At 52.2% G+C, this 27,941-nt stretch overlaps 1 protein-coding gene across 1 annotated transcript in view; it reads left to right on the top strand.

Annotated features, from left to right (window-relative positions):
* Positions 1-6,797: 6,797 nt before the first annotated feature.
* The window catches only part of ITGA11 (integrin subunit alpha 11), a 48,475-nt gene continuing 27,331 nt past the window's right edge, over positions 6,798-27,941 (top strand). The window contains exons 1-2 of the mRNA XM_076348115.1: positions 6,798-6,908; positions 14,489-14,600. Coding sequence (XP_076204230.1) covers positions 6,857-6,908; positions 14,489-14,600 — 164 coding nt within the window. The 5' untranslated portion in view covers positions 6,798-6,856. The remainder of the gene's footprint in view (positions 6,909-14,488; positions 14,601-27,941) is intronic.

Here is a 27,941-nt window from a genome sequence, read left to right as displayed (position 1 = left end):
GGCCAACCCTGGACACTTGAGCCTTCCTTATAGGGGGGGGAAAACCCCAACCATACGATTTTTTTGTGTGCTGTGTGTGTGGAAGAGATGTGAGCAGGATCCAAGCTGTGGTACCTGGGAACTCGTCTAGACAGTGTGTGCCACGGGTCAGGCGGGGAATTCGGACCGCAGTTACTCAGCACAAGCTCTGCCCCAGGGGATTCATCCTAATAATTCATTATCTAGGCAGGGTGGATGTTTGTTCATTCAAAGTAAGAAATAAACAGGGAGAGACTAAATAAATAGAAAAAAATAATGCTAGCTAAGTAAACAAAGAAATTCCTCGGTAGCAAACACTTCTTTTATGGTTAGTGGTCTGTAAATATGGCATTGGGAAAGCTGCTTGAATCGTGAAGTCACCGTGGCAGCGCCAGACACCTGGGGAGCCTCAGGTCCAGGGTCCAGCTGGGAGAGGAGTGACCTTAAATATAGGGGGGACCCCATCCCTACAGCTGCTTCCTCACCCCCCTGCAGCCCCGTGGTCCTCCCTGGGGAGGCTGTGGCTCTCCCAGCTCCCTGCCCTTGCTGTCAGGTCCTGGGGCCCTGGTGACCCTTTCAGAGGGGTTTTAGCATGTTTCAGAAAGTGGCTTTCAGAGTGTGAAGTCATCTGTTTGGAGGTGGATGTTTATATCTGGGTGCTGATTGCCAAGACAGCAAGAAACACCCGACAAGGAACGTCTCAGCTATTGAATTTTGTATATATTTTTGTAAAAATATCGTTGGCCAGGGCTTTGCCGCCTACCTCAGCCCGGCACCCCCAAGGCCCCACGAGCCCTGGTCCAGCTACAAAAGCATTTGGCCCCAGCACGAGCTTGGTGGCACGGAAGAAGAGGAGAGAAGCGTTTTGGCGAGGGCTAATAAATATGGCTTATGTTAATTGAGTGCTGGGAGCTAAGGGCCAAAGTTCTTCCAAACATGGTGGGGGTGCCAAGTCTCTGCTTTCCGGAGGTTAAATTACTTTCCTCTTTTTAAAAAACAAAACAAAACAAAACAAACCAACGGGTCTCTGCGGCACCACTTCACCAAAGGAGTTTCTCGTGGGTTAGTGTATACTTTATCCCCCAATGTTGCTTCTGGAGTTGGGTGTTGCTTGTGGCTGCCTCCTCCTTAGTTTCCCCAGAGAAGCGGGTGGATGGGGCTCTCCGGGTCTCTGTGCCGCTGCAGTCTGTGCCTGCCTGGGATGGGGAGTGCAGGCAGAGGGACCCTGCAGCTGGCGTGGGATGCTGAGGGCAGGAACTCCAAGCTGCTCCGGCAAGGAGGCAGATGTTGAACATTGGTCTTGTAGCATAACTCGGGATTTTCCTGCTCCCGTGGGCAACACCCCCATGGGTGCCCTGGGTGCTGGCTCAGCATCTTCCCCTCCTTTCCCAGGCTCCGGTCTCCCTCCGCTCCCCTGGACCAGGCTGTACTTGGGGTGATCCCAGCTGGGACATTGCTCTTGCCCTTGGGGTAGAGTGAGTGACAGGGAGACCCTGGGACACGGAAATAGCCCTGGAACATCCCAAAGTGGGAAACCTCCGGGTCGATCCCCCCCGGCTGCTGTGCTGGCAGGGCAGGGGAGGCTCTCACCTTCCTAGTTTTGTGCTCTGTAGAGACGTAACGTTTCCTGGCTTCGCACGAAGTTGATAATCTCCAGGAGAGGCTGGCTTTCTGTTTACATCAGCTTTTGTTTTGGACAACCAACTCTCCAGAGCTCTGAGCTCAGCGGGGCTGTGTGTCGGCCAGGCGTGACGGCACCACATGCTCTGCTGGCCCGTGCTTGCCCTCAGCAGATGGCTTTGAGCTGCTCCCCATCACCCAAGGGTGACAAATCTGCGACAAATCTGCTCGCACCCAACTGCGCCCACCCAGGGATCTAAGCATGTTGAGACCCCCGGGGAGCCGCTGGTGGTCCAGGTTCATGCTGCCTTTTCCCTTCCTGCCATGCCAGAACTGCTTGCGGGTGTAGTCCTGACCCCAGACCCAGGTCTTGAGCAGCGTTTGGTGCTCCTGAGCTGGGGGATATGTGTAACCTGAGCATCCAGCCTGCACCCATCCTTCCCCCGAAACTGTGGGAGAAGCACCCCTGGGAGCACTGGGCGCATCCCAGACCCTCTGCAGCACCATCACCGCCAGGCAGCTCATGATTAAATCCCCACACGACACCATCAGCCCTTCCTCCATTTATATTAGTGAATTAAGAATTTTGTTTTCATTCCTGACCTCTGTTTACATTCCTTGTATTCTAGCTTAATTCTTCCAAAACTCCAGAAGGAATAGCATCCAATACATGACATCCTCCGAAAGGTCAGGCACAAGGAGGCATCTGCTGTGGGGAAAGGCTGAAGTTTGGAAAAAATGACCACACGTGGGAAAACCTACAGTTTGCCGGGATGACTTCAAAATGTAGGGGAGGAAGGTTAGGCAGCTGGTGAGACGGTAGCATGCGTTCATGTAAGGTTTGCTTTCAGCTCTGGAGGTGTCGGGGTGAGAGCTTGAGCTGGGACTCGGATGCATGGCTGGAAACTGAAGTTACTCGTGGGCTTTTCTCTTTAAGCAGTGCACAAAGGCTTGCCTGATCAGATGTGCAGCTTGGGGTCATCCTCACACAAGCCATGAGGGCACGGTCAGTGCAGTATTCTCCTTATCCAGATTTTATAAGAAGCCCATCCAAGGATGTTAATTTGAGGAAGACACGAGATCTTCCCTTTGGGAATGGCTCAGGAATGGCTTGTGTAATTCTGTGACCAGATCTGCAGCCAGATGAACTTGCTGCCTGGGTTGAAACCTCTCGCCTTGCTTTTTACTGACTCGTGCTGGCATTTGCAGAAAATGCTGATGGTCGGGAAGGTAAAAATATTGCCTGAGGCTCAGGTGCAGAGTTCAGCTCCCAAGTTTTGCTTCTGCTGAAGGGATGGGGTGGTTTAAGCCCAGTGGTGTTTGGCCGCAGAGCATGGATGATCTCCAATGTGCACAAGCCTTAGTTTGTACCTTGACACTTTTCTTGGAAACTGTCAGGCTTGCAGAGAAAATATGAAGTTTTTTTGGTCACAAACTTCTGACATCTGAGCCATGAGCAGAAACTTTTCTCAGGAGCCAGACTTTTTCAGGGTTGGAAGCTTGAGGGCTGCCCTTCCCCACCAAAAGCTCTTGCTTTGCTCCGTTTTCAGGAGAAAACTGTTTTGTTTCTCACTTTCTCCACCAATTTATTCCCAGCTGCCGGAGGGCCCTGCGGGCTCGATGCCGTTCTCATCGGGTTGGTTTTGCAGCACGGTGGGATACACAATTAACCAGCAGGATGGATCCTGCAAGCACCTGCAAAGCCCAGCATCCTGGCTGTCTGAGCACCTCCCTACCCCTACATCCCCCAGCAAAACCCAACATAAAGAAAAACATCCCAAGGGCTCACTGAAAGCCAGGCAGAGCTCGCAGCAAATCTTTTCCTACCGCCCTTCCAAGCGCCTGCGTGGGGACTGGCTGTTTGTTTGAAGCAGCACCGGTCTCTATTGGAGATGTCAGCCCCGCGAGGAAGCAGCGCTGCCGGCTGGTCCTCCTCCCCCGCAATGCTCACGCATGAAGCTGCTCCCCTTGCTGCGGCGTTCATCGCAGTCAGAAGCTGGGAGATAGGAAAAAAAGTAAAAAATTAAAAAATAACCCTCCTTCAGCTGCCTGAGTTTGTGTTTTGCCCCGTGGCAACGTGCGGGTGTCTCCCCAGCCGCCCCCAGCTCCACGCCGCTGCAGGCAGAGATCCTTTGGAAAGCGCTGCCTGGGCTGGATGAAACAGCACTGAAATCGGAGCAGGATCCAAAAATTAAGTGGGAAGGCAGCTCTTAATATGCGCCCAGCTTTTTTCTTTTTACAGGATTAATATCATATGATGAATACATGAAAATTATCTTCTGTAGGGTTTTTAGACATGAAGGAGCCCTGCTGCTGAGTTTTCTGCTGGATGTCATGGGATGTCCCCATAACAACTTTTTGCAAGGGGTTGAAATACTATTATTTCCTTGTTTTTTGTTTTCCCATCCATCACTTCCACTGACAGCTGTTTACATTTTGGAAGTATTACATCAATATTATCACAGCACAGCTCTTCTTTGAACTCTTGGCATTTCTCGCTCGTGCAAAGAGGCTTGGTCGCATTAAGATGTCTGAGGCTGAGTGCTGATAACTTGGCAGAGGAGGGGTCTGCAGAGCAACGCAGCCACATAAGTGACTATAGTTTAAACCAGTTTTGCAGAATATCAGTTGAGTAAGACCCCGCTCCCCTGCTATCCCAATCGGGTCCAACCTAGACTAATGAGAAACCCCCAGGGATTTGCAAGCTGCTTGCAGACAACCGACAAAGAGAGATGAAGCAGAAGGGGTCTGATGGACATACATTGCTCATGAAACCAAAGCAGCTCCTGGGGTTTCTCCTTGCTGCACAAGAACCACAGCCGGTACAGAGAAACCTCACACGGCCGGTCCTTTGGCAGGAGTGGAAAAGCGGATACCTGTAAATCCGACTTTCCGCTGGTTTCCAGGTCAGGGAGTTCGAGGCAGGAGGCAGCTGCTGCCACTCGGTTTTCCATGGAGTTTTTTAACTTCTGAAATGCTGTGCTTGAGCCCCACTTGCTCTGTTTGGGAAGGGAGAGATACCACGAGGCCCAGGACCTTTCCTCTGGTGTTATTTTTCCCGTCTTTCCTCCATAACCCTTCAAGCCAGCTGGTTCCAGCAATCTGCTTCCAAACAACCTCTCTGAAAACTGAACCAAGATGCAAATGTCAAGATTATATAGGCCTTTTGTAATTTTTTTTCTTTTTTTCCTGAAAAACTGGCTTGGCTTCCAACTGCATGGGAGAGTTTAGTTCCCAGCGAGGGATTTCCCCTCACGTGCCCTGTCTGCGGCCCCAAGCTGGGAGCAGGAGCAGTGAGGCTGCGACTTCTGCTCAGAGCATCCACTTCTCAGGGATCCCTCCCTCTGTGCTCTGGTTACTCTGTGTTTTAAATCTCATCTGTGCTTCCTGCCCAAGCTTTTTAATATTTCATTTTATTCCCTAAAATCTCATTTTTAACTTTCACCAAGCCAGAAATGCATTTTGTTCCCTTCAGCTGTTGCTGTCCCCTGAAATTCTGCTTTTTCTTCCAGAGTTATATAGGGGGAAAACAGCTGGGAGATGTAGTTAAGAACTGAAAATATCCGTCAGGCAGCGTTTTGCTGGTGGAAGGAGCACTGTACAAACAAGCTAAAGAGTATCCGCATCTCTGCGCCATTTTGGATCCTACTGCTGCTTTGATCTCCGTTCCAGACATGTGTCCTCTCCCGCCTGCAGACCCCAAACGTATATTTTCAGGAGGGAAGAGGAGAGAATGAAAAGAAACTGGATCTCCCAGACACACTGTTTCATCTAAGAGTGTCTCAAGTGGAGCTTATCTCCCTCCTGCAGACCCCAAACTGTCTGACAGACACTCAGTAGACAGAGACATCGGCGTTTGGACCCATCTCAAAAGATCTTCACTCTCGGCTGGGTGGGAAGAGGGACAAAAACCCCATCAAGGATCTTTGCTTGCTCTTCCACTTTGAGGGGAGGAGAGCTGGCACTGCAGCGGTGCCTGCAGCAGGCAGACTGCTCTGGCTTTGCTTTTCTTCTGGCTGCGAGGTCGGTCTCACCATGCTTGATTGCTGCAGGTAGCAACTGCAGGTGGAGATGCTCCCATTGGCAAACAGGGCTTGAGCTGAAGGTGGGTAGGGAAGGACCTCCAGGGTCACATCTACTGTGAAAAAGTGGAAGCAAGGCCGTGGCTGGTCCTACCTCCCCAGCGGAGCCACCCCAGCTGGGCTCCATGGTCTGGTCCGCAGGTGCTCAGGGCAGCGTCCCAGCCCCAAAACCTCGTCGCAGTCAGAGCTGAGCTCCTGCTGGAGCTGCCTCCTGGGCACCTCCTCCAAATGGTGTCTCCAGCCCAGGGAGGAAGAGGATGGCAGGAGAAAATCCCACCCTGGCGACATTGCTGTGCTTCGGATGTTTTGGGCTGGTTAGTCCAGCCCAGAGGTGACGGGGCCCTAAATGACTGCTCCTTTGCTGTTTGCTTCCCAGATGGACTCTCCTGGTGCCCGTGCCAGCGGTGATGTGCTCGTGCCTGGGTAGGTGGTGGGGAAATGAAATGGTGTGACTGGGTGCCCCAGCACTACGTGGTGCCCTGCAGCATCGCAGCAGCCTCCTCGGTGCTGTGGGCACTGGCTCAGCTCTCCCCCATCCTGAGGATGGCATCTGAGCGGAGGTGGCACCTGAGCAGACGTGGTACTCAGCTGGAGGTGGTATCTGAGCAGATATAGCACCCAAGAGTAGATGTCATCTGAGTGGAGGTAGTGCCCAAGCAGAGGTGGCACCTGAGTAGAGCTGGTAGCTGAGTAGTGGTAGTGACACCCAAGTGGAGGTGGCTGGAGGTGGCACCCAGCTGAGGTGGCACCCCACAACTATCAGTGACCCCGTGCAGACCTTCCATCGCCAAGCCCCCATCGGGGCAAGGAGTCCCTGGGGGACCCCAGCAGGGTGCCGTGGGGAGAAGCCCAGGGTGCTGCCCTGGGGTTGAAGTTCCCAGCCGGCACGGCCCTGCTGGGAAACTGATCCCTAAAGGGTGCCGTGGCAGCATGAAGGCTGTCCCCTCTCCCGTCCTCTCCTGCTGTACCTCCTACAAGTTTCACTCGTCCCTCCCACTCCCTCCCAATGCTTGCCTTCTGTCAGGGAGCCGGGAAAGGCTGGGGATAAGGAAAGGGCTCTGCGAGCGAGGCTACCAGTCTGGCTGGCTGCCTCCCGCGGATGCTCGGGGCCGGGGAGCAGGGCAGCCGGCGCTCCCATGGACCTCCCCAGCGGGATGCTCCTCGCCTGCTCCCTCTGCCTCCTGCCCGGTAAGCACCCGCTCCCCCGCCTGTGCCCAATTCCCCAGGCAAGGGGAAAGCAACTGGGAATAACTTTTGCTTATTTGGGAAAGGTGCTGGAGAAAGCCCAAGGTTAATAAGGCTGTTGGAAAAGTCTTCCCGGGAGCAGGAGGGAGGGAGCAAGGCGGGTGCCTTCGAGGCGGGCGAAGGGGAGTTGAAGGGGATGGAGGGCTTTGGTGGGCTCCCAGGAATGAGCAGGCGGGCGGGCAGTCAGTGCGGTGTCCTCCCGGCCCCCCTCCTCGGCTGGGCTGCAGTTAGAGCGGGATTAGTTAGTGTTTTTCTGAAGCATCAGATAGCGGGGGAAAAAAAAAGTCCCCCAAAAATAAAGCCAGACCCTTTTACCTAGAGTTAACTTTTGTGATCCACAGGTGGTTTCTCCCGTTGCACATGAGGGGGCTGTGCAAAAGAAAATTGCTTGGGGTTAAATAAGTTGAGAGGTTTTAGGTGAGCGTTTTGTTTCAGGAGGCGAGCCTGCAGCTTCCCCCATACGGCTCAGTGTGTGCGGGATGAGCCCTGCTGGGGGCTGGGGCACGAGGTGGGGTTCTGCTTCTTGCTGGCCCCTCGCCGGTGCGCTCAGGCTCGCTTCTTGCAGAAGGAGGCTCCCCGGCAGTGGTCATTTTTGCTGCAATTACATCTGGCATCCTCCCGCATGCAGCCCAGGCTCAGAGCAGCCAGGCTGGAACGCTCAGTGCTGCAAAGGGGAAAAAGAGCTTTTCCCTGCTACCAGGAGCACTGCCACCGGCTCACGCCTCCCCGCCAGCCTGCAGCGCTTCTGCCACCACAAACATTTCCAAACATCCTGATGGAAAAACACACCAGGGTGGTTTTTTTACTTCTTTTATTTTTTTTCCTCTTTCTAATTGCACTGTTGCTTGATTCTTTAAAGCAAGCCGCAGCGGAGCTGCCTTTCTTTGCTTAATAGGGAACATGTGTCTGGGTCTTGCATGGCGGCGGAGAGCGTGGCGGGGCGCGGGGCTGCCTGCGTGGAGCTGCCGGGGCCGATCGCTACGGCACGGAGACGATGACATATCCCCGGCCATGCTTACGTGGGCGACCGAACTCCCCTTAAAGAGATGCTGCTCGTAGATATATGACCGTTATTGCAGAGTGTAGTCAGGGGATGTGGCAAGTTGGCGTCTCCGCCTCGGGCTGAACAGAAGTCCTCCACGCAAGCGTTCCTGCCCACGGGTGTTCCTGCCCACAGGTGTTCCTGCCCACAGGTGTTCCTGCCCACGGGTGTTGCAGCCCACAGGGGTTTCTGCCTGCGCCTGGAGTGGCCGGCAATGGCAGCACTGCTGCAGCGAACATGAGTCATGTGCCGGCAGGAAGGGTTAATGCTTCCAGCGCTCTGTGGTGGTCTCTGGACCAGGATGGGAGGCATTGTGGCTACCGGTCGATATATTTTGCCAAGGACTAATGCTGGCGTTTTGCCATCTGGACTAAGCAAATTTGTGTGATGTGCAGGACCCTCCGGGGCCCTGGGCTGAGCTGAGGGTGCCAGGCTGGGACGTGCATCCTTGGGAATTGTCCCTTCGCTGAGTAGGCAGTGCTGCCTGTCCTGGTGTGTGCCCTTGAGTGCAAACCATGCTCTGGTGGTGGGTGGTGCTTTGCGCAAGGGAAATTTCCCTCCCCGCTCTCTCCAGCGGCCCCAGGGGAACCTCCTGCATGTGGGCTCTGTCCCCGCTCTTGCATCGTCCCATGGGCTGGGAGTCCCCAGAGGCACTGTGGCATCTCCAGCACTTGCTTGGTTATTACTTGTCACCAGCAATAGAGCCAAGGGAGGAGGCAGGCGATGCTGGCGCTCAGCAGCTGGTCCCTTTCCAGCTGGCACCTTGCAGGGCCAGGGACCCTGCCCAGCACCATGCCTCTGTGCACAGCCAGTCTTGGGGACAGCCCAAGGTGTCCCTAAACTTTGGATCAGGCCAGATCGTCTTCCCCGAGGCTTCGGTGCAAGAAGGGCACAGGTCTGGGCCAAAAGTGGGAAAGCCCGGCCACAGGGTGCTGAGCCATGGCTTGTTGAAATAAATGCCTTCAGTGGCCGCGGATCGCCCGGTTGCTCGCTGACACCATGCGCTGGCAGGGAAGCTGTGACTTCCAGAAGGATCCAGGGAGGATGCGCTGAGATAAGATAACTTCCCTTGTGTCAGACCATGCATCTGTTTTCCTTTGCTGGTTTGGTTTTCCAGAGAAGGTAGTTGGCTCCTTCCCTCTCTAAAGGGTCACCAAATGGTAAAACCATTGTGCTTACTCCATGAGGTACATTTGGGATTGTCCAGGTGGGTTTCCAAGGGACACTCTAGTCCAGGCTTTGATGGTGGATTCTTAATTTTGGGTGGCTACACAGCCCCAACAGTGGGGCTGAGTGGGACCCCACCTCCCCGCCTACCAGCTGTCCATCCACTGACCAAAGTTTGGCCAGGGAAGATCCGTTAAACCCACCTGAGCTGCATGGGGCTCTGAGAAACCGACCCCCCCATGGCCCCCACAACCTATCGCTTTCCTGGCGTCTCCCTGGGAAAGGGGTGGTCAGAGACCTGCCACTATTTATTCCCGATGCCGTTTGCATTATCACTAATGAATGCGCTGCAAATGAAAAATCAACACGTTCCTTAGGGCTGCAAAACGTGGCCATCAAACGGCTCCTCCCTGAATTTTGGGGGTCCAGAAATCTGGAATTATGGAAGCACAAGGTACTTGTGTAGCTAACATCCTGGGGCTGTTTGTCAGAGATTTTGTGGGTAACCAGGAATGTTACAAGGCACGAGCCGGCAATGACTGATCCTCTGTTCATCCTCAGTATTCCCCGTCTCTCCATCCACTGCTGCAGCAGCCACCAAACCCTGGGTTGTTTCCTAATAGCTGATGACAAACGCTGGCTTTGAGATAGCAACCTGGAGAGGAATTTGGTGCTTTCAGCATCTCATTTGGCAAAGAGCACTTGATTAGGAATTAAAGCTAGAGGGAAGCACAGGGACATGTGGCCCACCCTGCTCCTTCTTGGGGCCTGCTAAGTTTTTGCCCAAATACCCTATATCAAGCTTAAACATTTTCTAGTTAAGCCAAATATTTCAATCCTAAGAAAAGAAAAAGTAACATGCATGGCAGATGGGTTGCAGACGAACATCCGATGCCACCAAAGCCAATGTGGTGGTGGGGATGGGGTCACAGGAGCCCAGCCCAGCACTGGGTGGCCAGTGGCATCCCCAGGGATGCTGAGGATGCAGGGGTCACAGCAGCGATACCGGGGTCCGTGGACCCGCTAACCTAAAACAGAGGTCTCCTCTCCTGTGTGGGCTTGAGCGATGAGAGAGAAAACGGGAGCAAGAACAGCAAGGCAAGTTTCAAAGTGCCAGACCGAGCTGCTTGACCCCGGCATGCTCCAGGTTTTTGGCAGATGTGAGCTTTCCCCCTGCCACGTGCTCCCAGGCTCCTCCAGCGAGCAGCTCGCTCATCCCTGCAAGAAAGCAAGACCCTGGCACGGCACATGCTCTTCTCATGTCCCATCCATACACTTTTCCTCGGGTCACCTGTAGTGCCCCCAAATCCTGTATCTCCTCCCGTGCCACCCCTGGGGACTTGCAGCAGCCCAGCAGCGGGCAAGCTACCTTTGCCCTGGGGAATTTGGCAGAAAGGCCCGTGTGGACCCAGACGCAGATTCCCATGGGCCGGAGTCAGCCACAGCCTTCGAGATGCTTCTCCCACCTGTGTCACTGCCCTGTGTCGGCTCGGCCTCTCTGCGGAAACTCTTTCCCAAGCTGTAAAAGTGCTGGAGGCCAGCAAAACAGGCTGGGTTTGCACGATGCAGTCAAAAAAATTGAGTGATTTTCCCCACAGCCAAAAAAAAATTAGGAAATTCTTCCAGCAGCTCCACTGCCCAGCTCAGGTCTCCTTAAATTGTAAAGGTTAGGAGCAAAGGCAGCGAGCTAAAGACCCATACCTCATGGCAGCAGAAGCAGCCTTGTGGCATCACAGCATGCACCAACGGGCTGCGTTATGACACCTTCCCAGAGTCCCTTTGCTGGCGGTGAATCCCTTTGCTGGCGGTGAATCCCGTTGCCTGCCCGAAGGATGCAGGCAGGAAGCACAGGCAGAGGTATGGGCAGGAGGATGGTGCTGGGGCCCCGAGAGCATCCCCCTCCCGGAGGTTTCCCTTCCAGGGAGGACTTATTTTTATTCTTTTTGGCAGGAAAGGTGGCTTTTATTCCCAGTATTGTTTCCCAAATGCGTTTTATTTTTTTTCTTTTCAATATTTGACCTGACAAGAATCAAAAGTTTGGACTCGAGTGAAGCTCCAGTTCAGAAAGGAGGTATTTGAGGCTTCCTGCCTTGGCTGCATCGCAAGCAAAACATGTGGCTTTTGGTCACTTATTTACGACAGTGATGTCACTCCTGACAAGAAAATGAGACTCGGTTCTTTGGGTTGCTAAATCTCCTTGACAACCTCTCAAAAAGCTCCCAGTAGTTTAAGCCAGTTTAAATATTCTCAGATTTTTTTTTTTTTTCTTTCTGCCTCGAATGCACCCACATCTGTTGGCTTTCTGAAATTCCTCCATTCTGCCATCCATTGCCTGGAAACTTTCTTCCAGATCATTTTGCTTTTCCAGCCCCATCGCCTCCCCTGGTCCCCGCTACCTGCTGCAAGCGGGATGCTCCGGCATTGTGAGTGGCACGAGCCCCTTGCAGCACTTCTCCCTGCTCCCCCCGATTCAGAGACCTTTGCACTTAACGAAGAATTTTTGCTATTTATTTGGGGTTTCTGTCATTTTTCACGACCACCCTGGCTGCCTTTTGCAGGAGGTTACAGCTGCATGACGGGGTCCTAATGCAAGGAGCCACAGGATGGGGTCCCCAACTTGTCCCAGCATTCCTGCTCCCCGAAAACCTCTGCTTGGGGCTCTGCAGTGCAAAATCAGAGAAACTCTGCTGAATGCAAAAGATCAGAAGAAAACCCATCACATCCTCTCTGACACTTGCTCTGCACCCAAGTGATGAAGATGCCTCTGCATTACTTGGAATTGAACCTTGCTTGAAATACAAAACCCCCTCCCCAAAAGACCCCCCTCTTCCAGCCAGGTCCAGGGTGTCACCCCATCTCGCTGGTGGCAGCAATGTGACACCCCTGGGTGTTCCCAGCTCCCCACGACCTCCCACTCTCCCCTTGCCCATCATTCCTCGCAATGGCCGGTCCTGGCCTCTGTTTCTTCACTGGGTAACGGTTAACTCAGAGGAGGTTTTCATTTGTTTTGAAATGTTAAATAAGGTCAAACTACCACAAAATATGCTGGCTCTCATCCCGCCCCCACCCTGTCTCCTTTTTTTTTCCTCTGCTTTCTAGAATTTCTTTTTGTAGGATTTTAAAGCTCCTTACCTCAGCTCTCCTTGGTGAGACTCCGCAGTTCTCTGTTTATGGAGCCAACGTTACAGATTTGTTCCTATGACTGCAAAAAATCAGGTTTATCCCTAACATTCCTACCTATAAAAACACTTTCCATCCTGAATTTTTCTGCCTGGGAAGCGGCATTCCCAGCCTCTCCTGTTGACAACCCCTTTATACCCCTATAAATACCAAACGTGATCCTTCTGCTGCTTTTAAAGTCGCCCTTACTAGTGACGCCAGGATCTTTTATTTGCAACCGCAGCTACTTTCTGCCCAAAGGCAAACGAAGAGCCGGGATATCCTGGCTATTGCATATCCTTCCCTGCAGCACCGTCTCCCATGCAGTCGCTCCTTGCTGGGACCTGGGCCATACCCCTCTATGCTTAAGCAAACCCATGGGGAAAATAATATCGTAAATTAAAAACACCTCCCTGTAGAAGCCATGCAGCATTTGCACCCGTGGAGGGTTTGAACGTGATGCTGGCCTGAGCCAAAATGTATGTGTCTCTGGGTAAAGACTGGGATATTGTGGGCTGATATCTGCTGGCTATGGGACATGGACCACGGGACACGGGACATGGGTTGCTCCAGCATTTTGCAGCCACCAGTAATAGAGGCAATGCAGTGCATGAGCCCCGCGGCACAGATAGTGCTTCTCCCTCCTGCCCAGGGGTGGTCTTTGTCCCCAGCCAATTTCTCCATCGAATGCACCCAGGGGAGCTGTGGACACAATTTGGGGCAGCTCCTGCATCCATGGATGGGTGAAGGGGTATCTCCAGCTGCCCCGGAACTGGGGAGACTCATCTGACCTCCCTGTCTGCACACCCTGCCGCTGGGTCCAGCTCCTGGCAGAGGGAGGAGCTGCCAGACCAATCCCCCAAGACTTGCTCCCTGGCAAGAAAATTGCTCTTGAAGGTTGACTTGTGCGGGCTGTGAGCACCGGGTTCCCCGGAGCTGGGATGTTCAGGGATCCTGCTGCCGCTGTCCTGCAGGAAGGGGCATCCCCTCCAGAGCAGCCTTGCAGAGAAGACTAAGCCCAAAAATCACCCCGTCCAGGTCTGAGCATCCATTCTTGAGGACATCCCCCTCCAGAGCTGTCTCTCCCTAGCAACCCCCCCAGCGGCACCGGCTTTCACTCACACGGGAAAAGTGAATCCCAACTTTGGCTCTTTGGTACTGCAAAACCCTCAGGGACAGCAGGAGGTGGTCGGTCCATGGAGACAGCTGGGCTGGGCGATGGGCTCCAGACCGGGCACATCTGGTATGGCCACACATTTCCTATGTACACCCAGCCCGTGGTCCCTGCTGGGGTGCGTGGGGACATGGTGGTGGCCATCTCCACCATGAGCAGCTGCTGCTCCACAGCTGGAGGAGCAAAGCATTGCAGAGCAGCATGACCCATCGCAGGCAGCTTGAGGAGATGTCAGAGGGGAAAAGGTGCTCTCCCCTCCCCATGCCCATCCTGGCAGCCCTGGCTTCAGCTGATTCACTCTTACAGCAGCCTAGAGGAAAAATACTATTTCCTTTATCAATAAAACAGAAACAGTCTTTTGCTTTGGTAGCAGTGGTGGGCACCAGCTCAGCAGCCCCAAGGAGCACATTGGTGCCTGCAGGGCTGAAGCCCCTTTGCAGGTGGGTTGGGGAAGGGGGCTGCCCTCCAGGGCTTGTGCAGCTGTGGCCTCTAAACCCTAAATGAACCTGCTTAAAGCTGCAGCCCTGGGGCTGACTGCTGCCTGGGGGCTCTGTGCTGGAGAGAGGAGTACTGGGAGGTTGCAGGTGAGCCTGGCCTGGGCTACTTTGGGTCTTGCAGCCTCCTCTCCATCATGACTGGCTGTGGGAATGCTGAGCCGCAGACCTGCTGTGATGGGGTAAAACCACCCCTGTCTTGTCTAGGACTCTCCTGGGGCATGTTGTGCATTTTGGGGGAGCTGTATTCCCAGGATGCTTGAGGTTGGAGGCACCTCTGGAGATAATCTAGTCCAAGCCCTGCTTGAGCAGGGTCACCTGGAGCAGGTTGTCCAGGGCTGTGTTCAGCTGGGGTTTGAATACCTCCATGGGTAGAGGCTTGACAGCCTCTTGGGGTGACCTGTTCAGTCTCTGACCACAGTAAAAAAGTGTTTTCTCCTACCATCTCAGCACCTTGGCTGAAGGAATCCTTCTTTTCTCTCCCTAGGGTTCAGTGACACCTTCAACGTTGACACCAAGAGGCCCAAAATCATTGCTGGCTCTAAGGAAGCGTATTTTGGCTACACAGTGCAGCAGCATGACATCGGGGGGAAGAAATGGTAAGTGAGCTCTGCGCCAGGCTCTGAAGAGAAGGGGATCTGAAGCAACCTACCCAAAATGCTGTCTATTTCCTCCAGCTCCAGCCAACTACTGGTTTGGGGTGGGCAGTGCTCCAGCTCCAAGGGAAACCAAGTTTGCTCTTGGTGATGCTGGTGCCAAGCCAGCTTGGGCAAAGTAGAGAATAGAAACCCTCTTCCTTTCAAAAAGAGGAGACTTATGTGGCGGATAACAGCATATTTTGTATTTGGTAGGTGTATGTATATGGAGGGTGCTGTGCTCTGGGTCCTGCTCGGCTGCCTCTCGGTGGCAGGTGCCACACATGGGACTTTGCTCCAGGCAAGTTCATGGTTCCCTGGGGCCCCTCGGCCTCCGACACTCGCTGGAAACCCATCTGGGTTTTAGGTCGAGGCCATCCCATTTTATATAGTTTCCACCAAAGAGCCACGGTCTGCAGAAGTGCTCAGACCTGCCTGCGTCTGTCAGGATTGCAAGATGAGATTTGGATGGGCTTTGCTCAGGTTTTGGGTTTCACAGCAGGTTTTGCTCCTTGCCAGGGCTAATCCCCGCTGGGGGATCCCACACAGATGTTGGCGGAGACCCTTGATGCTCTCCAGGAGCACATCTGGATGCTGCGATGATGAGAAAAAAAAAAGCCCATGAAATTCCCTGCAACTCAATTACTGCGGAGTTGAAGGATCTGCCCCATGGGTGGATGATAGCTAGGCTTAAAGCAGCAAGCAAACATCTAATCAATGCAGATGGATACCCCTGAAATTCAAAACTCAGACCTGTGCTGCCTTTGCATGACCTTTGCTGGTGCTGGCAGGGGGCGTGGGGCCAGACCCTGTCCTGTGTCTTCAAGCTGAGCTGTCATTTCGCTGCAAGGAGCAGGGAGGTTTGGTTTTAACCTTGGTCTCCCTAGCTGCCGTCAGCACGGCCTGAAACCTCCCTGCTCACTGCTTCCCTTCTGTTTAATGGAGGGTCGGGACCAGCCGCCCAGGCATGCTGTGGTGAGCCTTTCCGCTGGCTCCGGGCCCCTGTTTCCCGCAAGGATTGTGTGCTTTTCCCAAATGGTACTATGCATCCAGTTAATGGGGTGATGCTGATGCTGCGGCCCCCGTGCTGCATCGGGGCTGTGGGGGCCATCCCAGCTCTGGTGCTCCCAGCTGCATCCTGGGGAGATGCTTGCAGTTAAATCTGTGCTGATGTTTCCACTCTCTGGGTCACCGTTTCGTTCTGCCATCCAGCAGAGACACGAGTTAATATTCATAAAGCTTTGAATGGTGGGATAAGGTTCAGCTTTGCGCTGGGACTGTGTGCTTTTGGATGGGCTAGGAAGGCAGGGGGCTGCCTGGGCTGCAGCCCATGAAGCTGCCGCTGCACCATCTCAGAGATGGGTCCTGAGCAGGTATTTTAGCACCCAGTATCCCCTCTGAAGTTCAGAGACTTGCATTTGTGTGGCTGTGATGAGCTTTTCCACTGCTTCAGCTCAAAACCAAGCACAGGGCTGCTTGTGGCTGGGCTGAGTCTCCCCAGAAGCGTGACTGTGCCAGGTACCAGAGCATCCTCGCAGGGGGACATCCCCGTGGTCCATAAGTAGGTTTTCATGCAGCAGTTGGGGAGCTTTCTCCTAGAGCTGACCCTGCCTGGGACTGTGTTGGGGACTGGGTGGTCTCTTGGTATCCTTTTCATCCTCGCTGTCCATGAACCTGTGCTATGGGACTGCTTCCCAACCAGCCAGCTTACACTTAAACCAGAAGCCAGAAACATCTGGCATGGGACAGCCCTCCACCCTTTCTTCACTTAAGAACATGGATATTTACCCAAAGAAATGTTTTTTTTTGGGGGGGTAAAGAATTTTGGGCAGCCTGATAGCACAACTGCTCATGGCCAAAGCCATCGGAGCACGGCATAAACATGGCTGTTGAGTAGTTCCAAAAAAGCAAATTCCTGCAACCTCCCCTGCTCAAGACCTGGGCAGGGGATGCTGATGTTAACAGGTGACATTGCTCTGCTTGGCGTGAAGTCTTCCATCCTCATCTCCCTCCAGGCAATGCTGGAGCACATCTGGGCAGCACCGTGTGCTTAATTTCTAAGGGAATCTCAGCTCAGCCTGGTGTCTTCATCCCTCACCTGCTCCCAGGCAGGGACCAGGCATGTCTGTGAGATGGTGGGAAGGGGACCAGACTCTCCAGGGCAGTTGATATGATGCTTCAGAGCATACGAGCTCTTCATTTGCACAGACCTCTGCTGTGAATTATTTTCTATCAGGAATGGATCCAAAACACCAAAAATTTGGTGGTATTTGCACTGGCCCCTGCAAGTGACTCTGGCTCAAGTCACACCTACAGAGGTGTCTGCTGGGTCAGGGCTAAGCCCAGGAAAGGCTGTTCAGAGATCGCGGTTCTCCGAAGCAAACAAGGAGCCAGAACCGAGTGTCTTTGCCATCGCATTCGTCCCTGCCTCTGCTTCTGGATAATATCCCTTTTCCGTATCTCATTTCATCCTAAACCATGCCAAAAATCTCCCCTTGGAGGAGAGCAGCGTAACCAGGTGCGAATGGCACGCAGGCGCCTTGCTCCAAGGTGCCCATGTGCCACCGTGCTCCTCAAATGACAAAATGACATCCGTGGGTGCAGGTGGTGGGAAACCCTCCTGGGACCGCAACTGAGCCTTGCTCCCGAGGAAGGACCCTCCTCGCCCACCCCTGGGCAGGAGATGCAGGGCATGGATGTGGCCGAGCCTGTCCCATCCCTCAGCCCATCTTGCAGGGGTCCGGGCCAAGGCACTTATGAGGGATCCATGCAATTGCCCCCTGCCCTCGGGGTTTGGTTTCCCTGCCAGGCGGGGATGACAGCAGTAGCTAAGCCGTCGGGTGTTCAGTACCTGCATGGGCTGGTTTTGCCGCTCTGCAGAGATTTCTGCCCCAAGTGAGCTCTCTGAGGGAGAGGCCCTGCGGAGATTGGTGGAAAACACCCATTTTTCAAATATTTTCAGCCCAATTGTAGCTATAGATGCTGTTTTAGGCATGATCCTGGCTGCACCCCGGCAGAGGGACTGCAATTCCCATGCCATTTGGGAGCTCTTATGCTTTTTTTTCTCATGCCTTCGAGCTGCCACTATCACTGATAGGGTGGTCAGGGGCTGGCTTCCCTGGGGACCAGCAAAGGGAGGATTTTGCCTCCTTTCCCAGCAGGACACTGGAGCAAAGACCAGCTCTGGCTCATTTTGGCCCTTCTCACATCTCTCCTGCCAACATCAGGCAGGATACAGCTGTAGTTTCCTCTTCTGTCAGTTCTTCTGCATGAAAAAAATGGATGTTCTCTGCACAGAATGAGTGTATGTATACACATAAGTACAGCATCTATTTGAATATGCAATTATGTAGTATAAAATGTCTATTAAATATGTGTACACAGTTAAAAAATGAAGCCACCATGACTCAATCTGGTTAAAGGATAAATGACTGAACAAACAGAACATCTATAGTATAAACCAAGGACGTACAGAGAGAGCAGGGTAATAATTGTGTTGAGCCTCAGCCAACCCCAGGAGTTGGCAGGAGGCAGAAGAAATGGAGATGCTAAGATGAAACCCCAGTTGCTGGTAAAGGCAGAAGCCAGACGAGCGTCCTTCAATACCATCCCAGAGGAGTTCAACAAAATCCACTGAAATGCAGAAGAGCTCAGGGAAACTAAATGGTTCTCTCAGAAGCGTGGTTCGTATAGGAGCAATGGTTATAACAACGTGCAGAGACCCGGCTGCCAAATACCAAATGTGGAATCTGAGGACTTTGGCACCTATCCTTCAGTCTGAGTCTTTTAATGCTGCTTTTGGCTAGTGTGGATGGTTTTAGAAAGGTTTCAAAGCAGCTTTTATATATATATAAATTTATATATCTCTCTCTGTGTATAGGCATATTTGGATGTGTGTGTATACACAAACCTATATTCTGTAGGTATATTTTTAGTTGGGACTATCTCCTTTTCGGGGAAGGAGCCAGATCATTTGCACATGGGGGCTGTAACTGCAACCGTGATAGTGGAAAATCTGGGAGGAAAGAATTCAGATTACTAAACTCCAAGGGAAAAAAACGCTTAGATATATACTGCTCAAAAAGCTCATCGATTCATGGGGTGGCTTTTCTCTGCTTACCATCTTCCCAAGCAGCGACGGGCTTTCAGACCTCTCTCTCAACACTTCCTCTCCCTTTTTCATTAAGCTGGAGGTGCAACCCAAGTGCCTTCTCCAAGTACATGAATGGAAAAAATGACAACAGGCTACTGAAACATCCTACCGTGCAACGCAGCTTTGGACAGCAGCAGTCAGGCAGCAGCTGCCCTGCCCCAGAGTGCTCCTGGTGCAGGCAGGGCAAGAAGTGCCCGACGTTACGGGGTCTGAGCATCCCCAGTCCCCAGGGCCGAGCATCTTGGGTGAAAACTGGGAGAAATGGGAGCTCCCTGTGCTGCTGTGCTTGGGGTAAAGTGGCCTGGCAGGAGTTTTGGTAGAAGGAGGGGGAGTTACTGTAAGGGCAGAGATGATCGTGGTGTTGACCCAAAGGGGTGACTTGGCTTGGAGCTGTTCTTCTGCCCCAAGTCATACTTTGGTTCATGTCATTTTGAGGGTATTTAATCATAGAATCATTTAGGTTGGAAAAGACCTTTAAGATCATCAGGTCCCACCGTTAACCTAGCACTGCCAAGTCCACCACTAAACCATGTCCCTAAGCACCACATCTACATGTCTTTTAAATACCTCCAGGGATGGTGACTCAACCACTTCCCTGGGCAGCTTGTTCCAATGTTTGACAACCCTTTTGGTGAAGAAATTTTTCCTCACGTCCAATCTAAACCTCTCCTGGCGCAACTTGAGGCCATTTCCTCTCGTCCTGTCGCTTGTTACTTGGGAGAAGAGACCGACACCCACCTCACTACAACCTCCTCTCAGGTAGTTGTAGAGAGCGATGAGGTCTCCCCTGAGCCTCCTTTTCTCCAGGCTAAACAACCCCAGTTCCCTCAGCCGCTCCTCATAAGACTTGTTCTCCAGACCCCTCACCAGCCTCGTTGCCCTTCTCTGGACACGCTCCAGCACCTCGACGTCCTTCTTGTAGTGAGGGGCCCAAAACTGAACACAGTATTCGAGGTGCGGCCTCACCAGGGCCGAGTACAGGGGCACGATCACTTCCCTACTCCTGCTGGCCACACTATTTCTGACACAGGCCAGGATGCCATTGGCCTTCTTGGCCGCCTGGGCACACTGCCGGCTCATGTTCAGCCGGCTGTCGACCAGCACCCCCAGGTCCTTTTCCACCAGGCAGCTTTCCAGCCACTCTTCCCCAAGCCTGTAGCGCTGCATGGGGTTGTTGTGGCCGAAGTGCAGGACCCGGCACTTGGCCTTGTTGAACCTCATACAATTGGCCTCGGCCCATCGATCCAGCCTGTCCAGGTCCCTCTGCAGAGCCTTCCTGCCCTCGAGCAGATCAACACTCGCATGAGTTCAGGCATGTTTGTTGCTGTGGATGGATTTATTTGGCAAAATGCGTGTGTTCAAACATGAAAAGAGTTTCCACAAATGCACAGGGGACGCATGTCCCTCAAACATGGAACCTCCCATCCCCATGTGCGCTCTCCTCATGCTGCACATGAATGTTTGTGGCAAACACAAACTGGAATCGCCTTGAGTTTGGGGAGAAAATATTCTTAGAGTTCCAAAATCAGGTAAACAAAGGGAAAAAAGTTCCCTCCATCTTTCATCTCCCCTTTCCCAATTGCTTTTCCTGATTGCTGCCCATCATCCCATAAGCAGGAGCTGCGTCACTCCCTAAGGAAGGACAAAAGGACCCGTTCCCTCCTCCTACATGTGCACGGGAGGACATGCCAACCACTGCCCTCAGCTTTCTATTGCCACCAGACACCCCAGTACAGGAGCAGGAGAGGGAAAGGGGCCAAGGGGACAGGTTGTGCCTCCCTGGGGCAGACGGCAGCAGCCGTGATGCTCCATGCAGCGAGCACTGGGACCGCTGCCCCATGCCGGCTTGTGTCTGCGGATTGAAAGTTTCCAGCTATGCAAAAAATGAAGCTTGAGAAGAACTGGCTGTGGAAGGAAAGCCCTGGGAATAAACATCCATTAGCCTTCAGAAGCTGTAAAAATAATAAATATAGCATTCCCGAGCTGGCTGAGGCCAGGGCTTCGCTGATGCTGCTGGCAAGGTGGCATGGCTGGGGAGTGGGTCCCGGATGGGCTTCAAGGGTTGCAGGTCTAGCATTTGGGGCGCTGCATGCTCTAGAGAGCTCTCTAGTTGCTCTCTCCTTCCTGAGCTCATGTCTTGTGCTGTCCTGACCCCACTTTGCAGCAAAGGGGTGCTGTGAAGCCTCAGTGCAGGGCTTGGCCCCCTGTGCACAGCTCCCCACCACCCTCAGCAAGAGCTCATCCTTGCAAGCACCCCAAGGCTAACCCTGCCTTCCAAGGGTGCCTGGGGGGGGGAAGCCCTGAGCCCCCATCCCCACGACTGCTCCAGGCACAGACATGACGTTTCCAGTCTGAGCGCAGCCAAGGGGAAAAGGAGGAGGGAGAAGAGAGAAAAATCTGCTTGGTGGATTTAAAGCTATAATTGTGCTGATCTGGAAAAACAGTTAAAGGGTTTGCTATTTCCCTACTACTGAGAGAGGCTTTCTTGGCTGTAATTCTCCTGTGGTTTGGCCGGTACCCGAGCGCTCGGATTATTTTGGTGAAAGGGTACATAACTGCAAAGCATTCCTCCGGCACGGGGATAATGTCTGTTCCTGGCTCTCCCTCCCACCACACCAGGGCTGCAGGCACAGGCTGGCCGCAGGTTGCAGGATGCTGTAGCAGCCCACCCCATCTCCCATGTTCAGGGGTTGTCCCCTTTTTGGCACACATGGGGTCTTTTTTCCCAGAAAATCACATAGGCTCTGTTATTAACATCACTGGGCTCTTCAGGGCTGCTCCGCAGTTTGGTCTGCCCCTGCCTGGCACCTTCCCAGGGCACCTTGAAGGACATGGGACATCTGACATCCCTGGGGCAGGTCTTCCTTGGCATAAAGCAGCGTGGTTGTCACAGACTCTGGGGTTGGTTTGCATCAGCCAGTTAGGCCCTTACATTTTTTTTTTTTATTTTATTTTATTTTTTGTTTTTAAAAAGCATTTGGTCTAATCAGAAAAATAGATGTCGTCTCGTGTTACTCGCTGTAGGACTTGCGGAAGAGAGGGGCTCACGAGAGGATGTCCCCTTGCAGACAAAACCAGTCTGCACCAGCAACACTCAGATGACACTCTTCATGGTTGGTGTCAGGCTGAAAGAGGAAGGAAAAGGTCTGCCACCCTGTCCAGCAAAAAAGCAAAACTGCACTCGGTATTTTTTTTTCCACAAGGGACCCAATGGGAGGCATGTGCAGAAATAGGGATTTGGGCTACACGACAAATCTGGCAGGCAGAGAGCAGCTGTTCCACAGCTTCTGGGCTCCCGGGCACCCCGGCATCTCCATCTTGCATTCCCCACTGCAAGAGCCTGAAAATTTCCCCTGCCACAACCCTGCGGGTTTACCCAGGGCTTTCCAAACTGCTGCAACAAGAGCAGCATTCCCAAAACTACCTTAGCTTGCTGTGACACAGGTGAGCTTCCCCCTTTGAGGTGCACCAGGATTTTTAGGAAGAAACAGAGGAAGCCCATCAAGCATGAACTTTGGCAGTCAGGCCCTTGGTGCCTAGAGGAAAATTGTCTCCTTGGTGTTTTTAAAACATCCTCATTGCACTGGTGCACGGGTTTTAAAACATCCTCATTGGTGGTCTCAGAGCACTGAAGAGCAGATGGATGGAGCTGTGATATTGGAGCCGGTGACCCAACGGTGCCTCCAACGCAGCAATGCATGGGTAGGGGAACCCCTCCAAACACTGTTAGCTGGTGATAGTGGGTGACTGGGGAAAGCAGGAGACTCCTGGTAAGAACCAGAGTCACAGATCAGGGTTTGCTTTGGAAACTCCAGAAGAAAGCCAGAGATGGCACGGGTCCTGGTGGACACATGCAGCCTACAGAGAGCATCGACCAGTAACTTCAAACGCCGCAGTGGAAACCCACGGCTGGGCCAAGAATCACTGATGGGCCTTGCCTGTAAACACCTCTTTATTACAATATCCCTAAGTAAAAGGGAAAAAATTACACCAGGAAAAATAAGAAAGTATCATTACTGCTGACCACAATATTCTGCGAGTTCCTCAGACATGTTTTGCAACGCGCCTGTCATCTGCTATTTTAAGGAGAGTGCCGGTAATTTTGCTTACTGTGATGTCTGTGTAATTGCTGCAGCAGCGCAGCGGGCTTGGACCCTGCACGCCTCCGTGTCCTGGTGCCGGGTCCCCTCGGGGCTGTTCCTGTGACGTGGCTGCTCAGCGTGGGGGGAGATGGCCCGCCGGGCCCTGCCGGGCCATGGGAGGGGTTTGCAGACGTGCTGTGGGAACGGGCTGTGTAATTAGGAGCATCCATTCCCGGCTCGACCCGGTGCATGGAACAGCTGGTTAAATTACAGTCGTGTTTATGTTTCGTTTTGCAATGAGAGGGTTTGTTATAAAGCAGAGAAAACATTGATCAGCCTTTATAAAAACAACAACCAAGGGTGCTTGTGCACGTCGGTGGCGGATGGACAGCCTCCTGCAGGCACTCCCCATGCAGGAGCAGGAAGGGACAGGAGGGGACAGGGGTGGGGACAAAGCTCCAGGAGTGGGTCAGGGTCTGGACCTGGTTGCCTGCACTGGGCACTGCAGGGTCAGTGGGACCCAAACTGCAAAGCAAGGACGCGCTACATCTTGGGAGAGAAATCCCCTAAAACTCACCAAATGTGGGGATGGAGCACTGCAACTGCTCTGTCATTACTAGGTTGCCTATTAATTGGGGTAGTATGGGGAGCATAGGGAGACCTGGGAGTGAGAGAGAGGCTCTAATGCCTCCACTGGGAATGCTTCTGCCAAGGGATGATTTACAAGGTATTCAATGGGCAAAACAGTCTTGCAAAGGGTGTAACGTTCCCCTGCAACCACTGCTAAATAACGAGCTTGAATGGCTCATTGGTAATGAGTCAGCCCAAAACTGGGTGCTGGAGAAGAACCCCTCTAAGCTGTGTGAAGGACGTCAGCACAGAAGCAGTGCTAGGGCTGGAGATGATCAGGAATGGATTGGGATGAGATGATGTTCCACGCAGGAGAGAAGGATGTGGATGAAACAGCCACGGCCGGGAGGAGCATCCTCTCCCAGGTGGCAGCACCCGGGGACATTGTCCCTCGCCAAGGGTAATGGAAACCTGATGCAGACGGTGCAAATACTTCCCCGCTGTAATCATCCTCTTCCTCCTCCTCCCCTGCCGCATGCCCTGGGCTCAGCTCCTGGGCTGGGTGAAACCTTTTGCTGCTGGCAGGTGGGAAAGCAAAGGTTTGCATCGCTCCTGGCTTTGTGCACCATGCTTCTTCAAAACTGCTTTCTGAATGTACCCAATTGATATTATTTAATATGCTGTTAACCCAGTGCACATCAGGACGGCTTGTTGGTGCCCCCAGACCCAATGCCTCTTCTCGCTGCCAGCCTGCGCTCCTCTCCCAGATGCCCCAAGCTCCCTCCCTGGCTGCCCCTGGCCCGTGGGACTGCTTCCTAGAGAGACCAAAACAATCCGTTCATCGTCTTCTGGTATCTCTGCTGCACCTCCCCGGGCTTTGGGCAGTGCTAAGGGATGGATCTGGGTTTAATAATGCAATAGCCATCAACTCAAACTCCCACTATGAGACCATGTTGGAGGTCACCCGGTGCTCAGCCGCAGATGATTGTCCCAAACGTGTTTTTGTGGTGGCCCTTGGTCACCAACATATGAGTTTTCTCTGCTCGTGGTGAGCAGAACTGGCCAGAGCAGCAGTCCGTCCATTGCTGCCCATGCAAGGTGATGGGATCCTCACCATCAGCAGAGCCGCCCTGCATTGCCTGTGCTCATCAGTGGAGCTGCCTTGTATTTAAAGATTAAAAAAAATCACTACAGATTGATAAAATGATTTGCTAGAGGCCACGCAGAAATCTGCTGTCAGACCAAGGACTCATTTTCAGGTCCCACATCCTCATGTGCCGCCATCTCTTTGACTCCTCTGCCATTTCTGCCTCTCCTTGGACTCACACTAGGTATTTTTTCCCCACTGTTGCCAATGTGGAGAAAAACATTTCAAGGTCCATTCCTCTGTCACACTCCCTCCAAGGAGCCCCGATCCCATTTAAATTTTTCCACAGCTGAACTCTCCCTTTCCTGAACCTCCTTAATCACTTCTTCATTCAGTTCCATCTTGAATAAATTAACTGCAAGTGAATTTGCCTTGCAGGAGATTAAGTGTCCCATTGATTGAAAAATCCTGTGAAAAGCATAGTTGCTTCTCCATTCCTCCCTAAACCCTGCATTCCCAGATCACCAGCTAGACATACCTTCCTTTCCTGATTTCTTTCCATTTAATCAAAATATCTTAAGTCTCAAAATGAGCTTTGCAACCTCCCCGCAATGCACCCAGGGAGCCTGCTGTGCCGGGGGGGGTATTCCCTTAAAAAGTCAGGAATTTGCTGGATGCAAAAAGGCTGAGGGGTCTCTGTGGTGTGGGATCATCCTGCATATGGGCCGAGGGACTGAGCTACGTCCAGGCAAAGATGCTGGTTAATACAGCCCTGGCAGGAGACATTGCAGGTAAAAGTCAACAGCACTTTAGAGAAAAAAGGCAGAAATTAAAAATTTATGCATTAGAGAATAATAAATGAAGATAAATAGGGACTAAATAAATGAAGCAGAACCAGACCTAGAAGTGTCGGAGGAGGTCTGGTGGTGGTACACTCCTCTGGGAGGGGATGCTGGGGACGGGCACATCCCTTCGGCTCAGCGCAGCAGCCTGTAGGTACATCCAAATGGCCACGAATTTTTAAGCGCTGAACTCTGCGACAAATTTCCCAGCAAAATGCTGGCTCCTCCATCGCCTGATGCCTTCAAATCAGGGATGGATGTTTTTTCGGGAGATGTGCTCCAGCCAAACATAATTTATTGGGTTCAATACCAAGATAACTGGCATGAATTAATGTCTGTGACACAGGGAATTTCACCAGATAATATTTTGACTAAGGGAAAAAAAATACCCCAATAATTCAATCAGTACCGAGCAGCTGTGACTCTAATTGTTTTAGACACTGATGCACGGCAGCATTTCGGGTTTTATGTTGCCCTGTCGTGCTGTGCACGCTGTTCATGTGGATGTGTAACAAAGTCATGTAAAACAGTGCAAAAAAATGCAAATTGAGTTTGACACATCATTTTAATGTTTGCTGTGAGACTTGCCCAGCAGCCACGGACACAGCTGTCCCGTCCCCAGCCCGGGCAGGGCACCGGGAAGTGGGACTGAGCACGGGTGCTTTGCTTGCACAGGCAGAGCAGAGGCTCCTCGGGTATTTCCACCAACAGCCTGGTTTTCCTTTTTATTTCTTTCCCCCCAGGATGAAAGTTAAAAATATGTCCTCAGACATGTTGCTCTGAGCAGTCTGCGCTTTTCACATTTAATCCCTTTTTTTGCTTTTGTTTCCCCATAAGGAGCGCATGAAAAGGAAGGCGAGGGCGGGCTTGTTTGGTTCTTATTTTCTTTTAAAGCTCCGTTTATTAGCCAAGCTGTGACGCAAGGGCCTGCCGCTTCGCTCTTTGCAGAGGGCTTTGCTTGTTTAGCATCAGGCTGTGGCTGGGGCAGGGAGAGATTGCAACCCTCCAGAGAGCACGAAGGGGCAGACCGGGGGTGACCCAAGGGTGCGTGGGGAGGGGGAGAGCCGGGATGGAGCAGGGGATGGCTCCCCGCTGCAGCAGGATGCTCCAGTTGGATGGACTTTTTTTTTTTTTTTTAAGAAAAAAAAACATTTAGAGTGCAGTTTTACAAACCACAAAGTAAAGGAAGAGATTTGTAAGCAGCCTGTGAGCTGGTGAGTAGAGCAGCATCTCTGACAGCCGACTTCGGGGAACACTTACAGCATCCCTGCAACCGGCACCTTTCAAACAGCTGGAAAAGCCTTTTCCCGAGCTGCCAAGTTTCCATGAGAATTTGACAGCTCCAGCTGATTAATCACTTAAATTTAACCAAAAAGGGAAAACAATGCCATTGTCTTTGGGAGACAAAAATTCTGTTTTCATGAGCTTCACAGCCCCTTTGCATTCATGGCAGCATCTGTAAATATTTGGGCTTTCTTTGAGCTTCCAGCCCTGACGCAGGGCTGGGGAATTGGGGGAATGGGTGGTTTGCCCTCGTCATCGCCTTGGGCTTGAAAGAGGTGCTTCAACCTAATAACTGCTGGTGTTCAGGAATATTTGTTAATGGGCAGTGTGATAATATTAATATGTGAATATTGATTAATGGAAAAGTCCCAGCTGGGATTTTCCTGCTGCGAGGTGGGGGGACACATCGAGGTGGAGCTGCTCTGAGAAGTTAATGTTAAATCCTGTTTATGTTAAACTCTTCTATTGGAAGAGAAATTAGAACATCATTTCTGAGGTGTCTTAACCTTCATTTCTTTTCATCTTCAAGGTCTTTTTCTTCCCCCCCCCTTTCACTACATTTCCCATCTTCCACCTTCCCCCTCTGCCCGGTCTCTGACCATGAGCAAACGGGCATCAATAGTGCGACAGAGGCAGAAGGAGATGAGCAAACTCCTTGTACAGGTCCGGGAGAAGGTACCAGATTTCCCTGAGCTTCTGGATGCTATTGAGGACAGTTTTGGATGGTTATTATTTTCCCCTAATTATTCTCCTCGTTAGCAATGAAGCTGTAAGACAGGAAGTATTTCCATGAGAATCCTTAAATGCCGCTTAGATTTTGGAGCTTTTAATTTGGTGAGCAATTCCATTTTATAGTGATGGAATAAAAGAATGAATCTTCAGTGTCTTTGTAGAAGCAGCATTAAAAAAAAATACCATTTCTGGTCTAACAGGGAACATCTGTGCCGGGGATGGTCGCTTTGCCAGCTGCTGGGTAGGGTGGCGCAGAACAAAAGAGGTCCTGTTTATCTGGTGATCCGGACATGGACGGTTGCATCCACCGATAGGATTTTGAAAGCAAAAAAGCGATGGAGAAGATTTATTTTGGGGCTAATACATTGGGAGCAGAAGACGCCAATAACCCGTGGTTCGGGGTATTTTTGAACTAGCCTGGAAGGAATGGCCAAATTCCTCAGGTCCTGCTCTCCTCCTCCTTTGGTTTGCTGTTTTGTACTATTCTGGTCAAGTCCACAAGAAAAAGTGAGAAAAATGCTTGCAATGTCCCAGATACATCCTGACTAGTGGCCT

The sequence above is a fragment of the Aptenodytes patagonicus genome, chromosome 10 (assembly GCF_965638725.1).
Source record: "Aptenodytes patagonicus chromosome 10, bAptPat1.pri.cur, whole genome shotgun sequence".
NCBI classification, from domain to species: Eukaryota; Metazoa; Chordata; class Aves; order Sphenisciformes; family Spheniscidae; genus Aptenodytes; species Aptenodytes patagonicus.
The sequence above is the reverse complement of the archived record's forward strand: the minus strand, read 5'-3'. Positions and strand labels throughout refer to the sequence as shown.